The sequence below is a fragment of the Setaria italica genome, chromosome I, assembly GCF_000263155.2.
Source record: "Setaria italica strain Yugu1 chromosome I, Setaria_italica_v2.0, whole genome shotgun sequence".
Taxonomy (NCBI): Eukaryota; Viridiplantae; Streptophyta; class Magnoliopsida; order Poales; family Poaceae; genus Setaria; species Setaria italica.
In genome coordinates this window covers 40,500,616-40,509,717 of record NC_028450.1, presented here as the reverse complement: position 1 = coordinate 40,509,717, position 9,102 = coordinate 40,500,616, and the positions used below count along the sequence as shown (strand labels likewise).

Here is a 9,102-nt window from a genome sequence, read left to right as displayed (position 1 = left end):
GTTGCCTTGTTGGCTTGTTGCTGTCAGTTTTTGTTCAGTTCAGGAGTTCATCCAGGCCCAGTAAATCCGAAGACAGCCCGGCCCATGAGCAATAGGCCTGCTTTTGAAGCCTCATCCCCCCCGGCCAACCCTAACACCAAGCAGTCGAGCAGCGCCCCTCCTCCCGCCAAAACCTCCACCGTTTTCCCGCCAAATCCCTCCTCTATTACTCTCTTCCCGCCACCATCCATCCGCACCCCTCGCAATCCTCCCAGTCCATGCCCACGCACCCGCATCCCTCTCTAATCCGCCGCCGCCGCAGCAGCCATGTCTGGTTGGGACGAGGGCGCCGTGTTCTACAGCGACCAGGCGCAGTTCCCCCGCGGCGGCCCCGGCGGCGATCCAGCCGCCGACCTCACCCGCCACTCCGCTCTCCGCAAGTTCAAAGAGTTCCTCCGCGGTTTCACCGGCCCCACCGGCGACTTCCCCTACCGGTACGCCCCCCATCACTCTCTCCCACTCTTTTCACTCTCCCCAGATTTGGCGTCTCCATGGCGAAACAAAACTTACTCCCGTGTTCATCTGGTTCAGTGAGAGCCTAGTACACAACCGCGACCATGTCAACGTCGCCATCGAGGACCTCGACGCCTTCGACGCCGAGCTATCTGACAAGATCCGCAAGTCGCCCGCCGATTATATTCCGTTGGTGCGTTGTCTTCTCTGAAATTTAGTTAGTTACCTGTGTGCACCGTGGTCCGTGGAGCTGTGTCTGACTTTCACACATGGGTCCGTGTAGTTTGAGACGGCCGCGTCCGAGGTTCTCGCCAGCCTCCGTTCGAAGGTCGCCGGTGAGACCGGGGAGATGGAGGAGCCCGTCACCGGAGATGTCCAGATCTTCCTCTCCTCCAAGGAGAACTGCCTGTCCATGAGATCTATTGGGGTCAGTTGTGAAACATTTCTTAACGGGATTCCCGTGTTGACTGTATTTCAGAGAATTCATTTCAGTGCTGCTGTTTGAAATTTCAGGCGGATTACATGTCAAAGTTGGTTAAGATTGCGGGAATTGCAATTGCAGCATCGAGAGTGAAAGCCAAGGCCACTCATGTAACTCTTCTCTGCAAAAACTGCCGGAGCGTGAGGACAGTGGCTTGCAGGCCAGGCCTTGGCGGAGCTATTGTGCCACGATCGTGTGATCATGTTCCTCAGGTATATTTCCTCAGCAATCCACTCAATTGTTGCAAAATCCCCCTTTTTTTGGGGAAAGGGGAACTTTAAGTATTCCCCGACTTGAACTCTTTAAAGACTGTATTCAGGCACAAGTAACATCCACAATCTACTCCAAAACAATCTTACATGCAACAGAAAAGAACATCTAGACAGACTTGTTCAGACTGTATTATTTATCGTTAATGGTTATTTTCTGACAGTTATATATGTATGTGATTGCTTACCCTTAGCCTGGAGAAGAGCCTTGCCCTCTGGACCCCTGGATTGCAGTCCCTGATAAGAGCAAGTATGTGGATCTCCAGACCCTCAAGATGCAAGAGAATCCTGAGGTTAGTTGCTACTCATCCTTGCAGACTGTAGTTGAGTCAAAGCAATCCTGATTTGTAGTGTTTTGCTGGTGTCTGTTAAAAATGTGACTGACGACGATCTCCTTTTTGCTAGGATGTTCCAACTGGTGAGCTTCCTAGGAACGTGCTACTTTCTGTAGATAGGCACCTTGTTCAGACCATTGTTCCAGGGACTAGATTAACTGTTGTTGGCATCTACAGCGTCTACCAAGCATCTGCTAAGTATGATGAATCTGAAGCTTATTTTGTCTGTTTATTTATCTGAACTGGGTCAAGTACATGACTAATAATGGTGTTGGATTCACTTTGCAGCCAGAAGAGTGCTGTTGGTGTTAAACAGCCTTACATTAGAGTTGTTGGTTTGGAGCAATCTAGAGACAACAACTCGAATGGCCCCTCAAATTTCACTCTTGATGAGGTGGTTTCTTTTTTCAAGGTTTTCGTTGGTAACAAAGTTTGATCTATCTGTAAGGTTAATTTTTCTTGCTGCCTTGTAGGAAATGGAATTCAAAGAATTTGCACAGAGGCCAGATGCATATGCCAAGCTTTGCTCAATGATTGGCCCTTCAATTTATGGCCATTCTGATGTCAAGAAAGCTATTGCATGCTTGTTATTTGGGGGATCTAAGAAGGTATACCATTCTTATCAAGTGACTGATATGTTTCCACTGAAGCAATGCTAATCCGTTTACCAACTGACAGTGTTCTCATGCTGTGCTTTGAACTACTCTTACTGCAGAGGCTACCTGATGGTGTCCGATTGAGAGGGGACATTCATGTCTTGCTTCTCGGTGATCCATCCACAGCAAAATCACAGGCAAGTATCGTTTGATGATTTTATAGCATTTACTTTGATGGCAAAATAAAGTGACAATAAAACTCATTTGTCATACACCTCTGGTTTGACATTATGTGAATTTGTACTTTAATTCAGTATGAGTAATTTGACACTACTGTGTATGATTGTTTTGTCACTATTTAAAAGCAAAGGTCTGCTTTGCATCATGTGAACTTGTACTTTAACTCAGTATGAGTAGTTTGACAGTACTGTGTATGATTGCTCTGTCACTATTTAAAACTAAAGGTCCCTAGTTCGTTGACATGCATGCCTATGTTTCGACAGTTCCTCAAATTTGTAGAGAAGACAGCTCCTATTGCAGTCTATACATCTGGAAAAGGTTCCTCTGCAGCTGGTCTTACGGCATCTGTAACACGGGATAGTAGCTCGGTAGGTCTATTTCACTGAATTGTTTGTTGTTCACTGAAGTTCTGTTTCAAAGGCTGTAAACAGTTTTTTTCCTCTTCAGCGTGAGTTTTATTTGGAAGGAGGGGCCATGGTTTTGGCTGATGGTGGAGTTGTTTGTATTGATGAATTTGACAAGATGAGACCTGAAGACAGGTAGACATCAATTTAGATGTTCTTGTGAAACTAGAATAAACATAATAATCTTCCCTTTTTTTGGTGTGCTTTCTTGAAACCACATTAACCTAGTGCCCCTTCTTTTTTGCAATTCCAGAGTTGCAATTCATGAAGCCATGGAGCAGCAGACAATATCTATCGCCAAGGCTGGTATTACAACAGTACTCAATTCAAGGACTTCAGTTCTTGCTGCTGCCAATCCAATTGCAGGACGCTACGACGATCTTAAGGTCGATGAACATGTTTTTATTTACTCTCCTATTTACTCTCCAAGTGTTCACCTTTTTTTTATAACTGTTGTAGTTATATATGTGAGACAATTAATTTGACAAATATTTCTTTTGCTGTTTACCAGACTGCACAAGATAATATTGATCTGCAGACGACCATTCTTTCTAGATTTGATCTAATCTTTATTGTAAAAGATATCAGAATGTATGATCAAGATAAGGTATGAAGCAAAATTCTTTCTTCAGCTTCTCTGTGCTATCTGAGAGACTAAATGCAACTTAAAAAATGTAGCGTATAGCGAACCACATTATCAAGGTGCATGCCAGTGGTGCTGCTGCCTCATCTAAGAACACAGAGGCAAGTGAAGGAGAGAATTGGCTGAAAAGGTACTGCCCATCTTGCCTTTTCTGTTGTAAAATTGACTTTATTTTCTTGGCTTCTGATGTATACTATTTTTATATATAGGTACATTGAGTACTGCCGTGCTACTTGCAAGCCACGGCTTTCAGAAAAAGCAGCTGAGATGCTGCAAAACAAATATGTTGAGATTAGACAGGTATGCACTGGACATTTCCACACAATTAACTGGTTTAGGATTCTATTCCTCTTATTCCAGATGTCATTCGCATTGCTGACCCGAGTCCAAAATTTCCTTTAATATAGCCCTTCATATGTGTTTATCTTCTTCGTTTTGCAGAAAATGAGACAGCAAGCTCATGAGACAGGGAGGGCCGCAGCGATTCCCATCACGGTGAGGCAGCTTGAAGCCATCATACGTTTGAGTGAATCTCTTGCAAAGATGAGATTGTAAGTACTACACATGCTACAGTTGCAGAGGCCATATATTTTTTTCCATTTCTTAAAAACACATGCTACAGTGGAAGATGTGTATATATCCATTCTCGTGTGCTATGCTTCTAGTTTAATTGTTTCATTACATTCATGACTGATGTTTGAATGACTCTTAGGACAAGCGTGGCTACACCAGAGCATGTTGAAGAGGCATTCAGACTATTCAATGTCTCCACAGTTGACGCCGCAAGATCTGGAATCAACGAGCATTTGAACTTGTCACCAGAGATTGCAAACGAAATCAAGGTTAATCTTTGCAGCCTGAAGTTAAAAATTCAGTTATCTAACCTTGCATTTTTGTAATGCCTTCCATTTTGTTCTGACAGCAAGCGGAGGCACAAATAAAGAGAAGAATGGGCATTGGAAGCCACATATCTGAGCGGCGGCTGATTGATGAACTAACTAGGATGGGAATGAATGAATCCATTGTAAGGATCTCATGATATATGCCTGAAATAATATTCAAGTTTTAAGCGCACGTTTTCTGATAATCTCATCACTCAATGTGTTTCAGATCAGAAGAGCCCTTCTGATCATGCACCAAAGGGACGAGGTGGAGTACAAGAGAGAGCGCCATGTGATCGTCCGTAAGGCTTGATCTTGATGTGGGTGGAGAATACATATCAATGACATTGGAGGCGTCCTCTCCACAGCTGTGTGTATACCGTCAATGGAACTGCAACCCCTTCCCGGAGGACGAGGCACGCAGGCTCTAGCTTATCTCTGACTGGAATACTGTGATCTCCACAAGAATGGATGAATTTCTTGCATCGTAGAGATAGCCAGATGTGTAGCTGTACCACAATAGTCTGTTGCTGTGATCCTAAATTATCCAGTGTGATCATGTAGGCTTAGCTTTGGAACCAAAGTTCTAAACCTGTACTACTTACTCTAACTCAATTCATGGATGCAAAAGTTGTTTTTTCTGCATCTCAATTTGTGGCGAGGAATCAGTGCCCTGAAGCAATACAGTATGTAGTAGCAAGACAGGATGTGTGCATTCACAGGGGAACAAGTGGTGATGACTGCTACAATACGAGATGAATTCAGGAAGAGTTTACAGGTTACATACAAGAAACACAACGCTGAACGGTGGTAGAAACCTGACTGACTGAAGTAAACACGTAACCAGCGCTCAGATCTCTCTCACTTGCAGGGGTAACAAATTAAGACTCAAAGAGACGCATACGGCGGCTTATCTTCTTACACGGTGTAGCTCTGCTGGATGGTGTCGATGTCGAGCCCCTTGAGCTTGACCACCGACTCGACGTGCCCCTTGAGCGTGTGCAGCTCCCTGAGCCTTGCCATCTCCGCGCGCTTGGCGGCCTGCTCGGCGAGCTCCGACAGCTCGCGGTAGCTGTTGGTGTCGCCGAAGAGGTCGGAGCTGGTGGTGGCCTGGTTGAGCCCGTGCAGCGTCCTCTGCGCCGTCGCCCACTGCGCCTCCCGCTCGCCCTTGCCGTAGTCCGTCCTGTTGGTGAAGGCCGTCTTGTTGTTGATGTTGTTCCAGGCCTTGCCGCTGAGCGCGTAGCGGATGCCGAACTTGAGCACGTCCAGCGGGAAGTAGGTGACGATGCTGAACACCCAGATGGCGGCGCCCCAGCCCCAGCCGATGCCCTGCATCTTGCAGAACTCCCAGTTGGCGTACACGGCGATGCACGTCGCCACCAGCTGCGCCGCCAGGAAGGCGATCACCAGCAGCGCGCCGGGCCGCTCCACGAAGGACCAGCTCCGGGACCGGGTCACGAAGATGAGCGCCTGGCTGATGATGCTCACTTGCAGGTACAGCGCCGCCATCAGCTCCTTGTCGTTCTCCTTGATGGAACGGACGCCGAAGGTCTTGGTGAAGAAGTCGGTGTCGTGGGCGAGGTAGAAGAAGAGCGCCGTGGTGAGGGCCATGTAGGTGCCCAGCACGATGCCGGTGGCGAAGATCTCCTTGAGCTTCCACGAGTCCGGGGTCGGGGACGGCTTCACGCGGTCCTTGGAGATGGTCATGATGGTGCCGTCGTTGAGGATGGCGATGATGAGCACCATGAACGGCGCGAAGTCGAACTCCCAGACCAAGGCCACGAGGAGGAACCCCAGCACGATGCGGATGGTGATGGACACCGCGTAGATGGTGTAATTCTTCATGCGCTGGAAGATGGCGCGGCTGGTGAGCACGGCGCTCACGATCACGCTCAGCCCGGGCTCCGTCAGCACGATGTCCGACGCACTCCGGGCCGCGTCCGTCGCGTCATCCACGGCGATCCCGATGTCGGCCTTCTTCAGAGCCGGCGCGTCGTTCACGCCGTCCCCGGTCATGCCGCAGATGTGCTTCCGGTCCTGCAGCCGCTTCACGATCTCGTACTTGTGCTCCGGGAACACCCCGGCGAACCCATCGGCCTTCTCGATCAGCTCGTCGATGTTGAGCCCGCCCATCTCGCCGGTCTTGTTGTCGCCCAGCAGGGTGGTGGAGGGGTACATGTTGCTGCCCATGCCCAGGCGCCGCGCCGTCTCCTTGCCGATGGCCAGCTGGTCGCCGGTGATCATCTTGACGTTGACGCCGAGGTGGAGCGCGCGGCGGATGGTCTCGGCGCTGTCGTGCCTCGGCGGGTCGAACAGCGGCAGCAGGCCGATGAACTGCCACGGGTCGCCGGCGCTCTCCTTGCTCTTCTCCGGCACCTGCTGGTACGACACGCCCAGGGAGCGGAGGCCCCGGTCGGCGTAGCTGTCGATGAGGGCGTGGATCCTCTTCTCGGCGTCCTTGCTCATCCTGCACAGCTCGATGATCTGCTCCGGGGCGCCCTTGCTGACCCTGTGCCAGTCGCCGTTGCCGTCGACGTAGGTGATGGCCGTGCGCTTCTCGACGGGGTTGAAGGGGAGGAAGTGGACCTCCTTGATACCGGCGCGGGCCTCCTTGGGGTCGGCGAGCATGCTGACGATGCAGGTGTCGATGGCGTCCTGATTCTCGACGCGGGAGGCCCTGGCGGCGTAGAGGAGCACCATGTCCTTGTCGACGCCCTTGCCACACACCTCGATGAGAGTCTTGTCGACGGTGAGCTTGTTGAGGGTGAGGGTTCCCGTCTTGTCGCTGCACAGCACGTCCATGCCGGCCATCTCCTCGATGGCAGTCATGCGCTTGGTGATGGCGCCCTGCTGTGAGAGGCGGTGGGAGCCGATGGCCATGGTGACGGAGAGCACGGTGGGCATGGCGATGGGGATGCCGCCGATGAGCAGGACGAGGAGGTTGTCGATGCCGTCGCGGTAGGCGCGGTGCTGGATGGGGTACATGACGATGATCTCGATGACCATGCCGACGGCGATGGAGATGATGCAGAAGTTGCCGATGGCCGTGAGCACGAGCTGGAAGTGGCCGACGTTGTTGGTGCTGTCCACCAGGTGTGCCGCCTTGCCGAAGAAGGTGTGGACGCCGGTGGCGATGACGACGGCCTCGATCTCGCCCTGCTTCACCGTGGAGCCCGAGAAGACCCCCTGGCCCGGGTGCTTGTTCACCGGCAGCGACTCGCCGGTGAGCGCTGCCTGGTCGACCTTGAGCGGGTCGCCCTCTAGCAGCCTGGCGTCGGCGGGGATGATGTCGCCGAGCTTAATGCTGATGATGTCGCCGGGGACGAGGATGGAGGCGTCCTCCTCCTTCCACTTGCCGTCCCTGAGGACCTTGGTCTTGGGCGCGAGGCCCGCCATGAGTGCCGCCGCGGCGTTCCCAGCGTTGTTCTCCTCGATGAAGCTGATGGTGGAGTTGATGAAGAGGAGGACGGTGATGCCGACGAAGTCCTGCCAGTCGGGAGGCTTGCCGCCGCCGTTGGCGAGGACGATGGCCATGAGCGCGGCGGACTCCATGACCCAGGAGAGAGGGTTCCACATGAAGCCCAGGAACTTGAGCAGCTTGCTCTCCGACACCTCCTCCAGCTTGTTGGGGCCGAAGATCTTGAGCCGGTTCTCGGCCTCCGCGCTGGAGAGCCCCTGCTTGCTGCATTTCAGGTGCTGGAACACCTCCTGGACCGGGACGGTCTCCTGCAATTGACATGGTGTCGTGCCGTGTCAGCCAGAGGAAAGCAAAGGAGGAAAGGAAACGTGAATCATGTGACGACGAAGTGGGAGAGGCGTATGTACGAGGTCGACGGTCTCGTTGCGGACGTCCTCGAGGGAGATGGACGCCATGCTGTTTTATTAGTTGATGAAAAGGGGATGGTGATGGGTGGAGGTGCCAGCGGCGGGGAAGGGATGGATGGTGTGGTGGTAGCGGCGGCCGCGCGCGGACACGAGGGAGGGAGAGGCGGCTCGCTCGCTCGCTCTCCCGGTTGGCCGCTCGCTCTCACTCGCCCTAAGAGCCTGCCCGCCCGGGTTAGGCCTTCATGGAACGGGACGGAGCCGGGCCCTGCCCTCACGCCTCGGTCCGTGCGCTGCTTGAAGACGAACATGCCCGAGTCCCCCGGTGGCCCTCTTATACCTTCCCACCGGCCCAGCCGTTGCGCGCGGGCGGACGGTTGCATGCCACGCCACGCGACGCCCGCGCCGCGCGTTGCCGAGCCGTGCGGCCGATCGCTGCCTCCTCTCCTCTCTCGGCAGCGAAGCCACCTGGGCTCGCGTTGCAAAATTGGAAACCGGCGTGCCGCCAGCGTCCATTTGGAGGACAGGTGTACGACGACCGTCAACAACTGAACAAACTTTAACTCATCGGTCCCGAACAACGTCAACAAATGAACAAACTTTAACTCATCGGTCCCGAACAAAACGGCAAGAGCGAGGTGAAACGCCATGTTTCAACTGACTGTCTCGCCTACTATTTCTTACTGCTTCTTTTGCATGCTTCTTCGGTTAAGGACACCAGCAGCAAGTTAGATTATGTGTTTCAGACATTTCAAAAAAAAAAAGCATGTGTGTTTACGAATGCTCAATGTGGCATATGAGATGCTAAAAGTTTTTTAAAGCGTCTGCCCCACCTTTGCTGTGATATTCTGTTACGAATCGAGCTGCTGGGTTTGTACGACCACAACATTCATTAAAACCAAACAAAATCAGCCGATAGACCAATCCTAACAAAAGGCC

The 9,102-nt window shown here is 51.9% G+C and overlaps 2 protein-coding genes across 2 annotated transcripts; one reads left to right on the top strand and one right to left on the bottom strand.

The window, feature by feature from the left end:
* The first annotated feature begins 223 nt into the window (after positions 1 to 223).
* LOC101754382 (DNA replication licensing factor MCM5) lies at positions 224 to 4,986 on the top strand. The gene is made up of 19 exons (XM_004954175.4): positions 224 to 473; positions 571 to 685; positions 776 to 919; positions 1,006 to 1,185; positions 1,437 to 1,535; positions 1,648 to 1,775; positions 1,866 to 1,971; positions 2,051 to 2,185; positions 2,293 to 2,370; positions 2,677 to 2,781; positions 2,861 to 2,952; positions 3,071 to 3,203; positions 3,329 to 3,424; positions 3,496 to 3,590; positions 3,670 to 3,760; positions 3,902 to 4,011; positions 4,173 to 4,302; positions 4,383 to 4,484; positions 4,571 to 4,986. The coding sequence occupies exons 1-19, from the start codon at positions 307 to 309 to the stop codon at positions 4,652 to 4,654; spliced, it is 2,190 nt and encodes a 729-aa protein (XP_004954232.1). The 5' UTR covers positions 224 to 306; the 3' UTR covers positions 4,655 to 4,986.
* A 70-nt stretch (positions 4,987 to 5,056) lies between these two features.
* On the bottom strand, positions 5,057 to 8,214 carry LOC101753985 (ATPase 2, plasma membrane-type). Its single transcript, XM_004954174.2, has 2 exons — positions 8,167 to 8,214; positions 5,057 to 8,067 (listed from the first exon to the last, which is right to left on the bottom strand). Exons 1-2 carry the CDS (start codon positions 8,212 to 8,214, stop codon positions 5,260 to 5,262), a joined length of 2,856 nt encoding a protein of 951 aa, XP_004954231.1. The 3' UTR covers positions 5,057 to 5,259.
* Between the last annotated feature and the right edge of the window lie 888 nt (positions 8,215 to 9,102).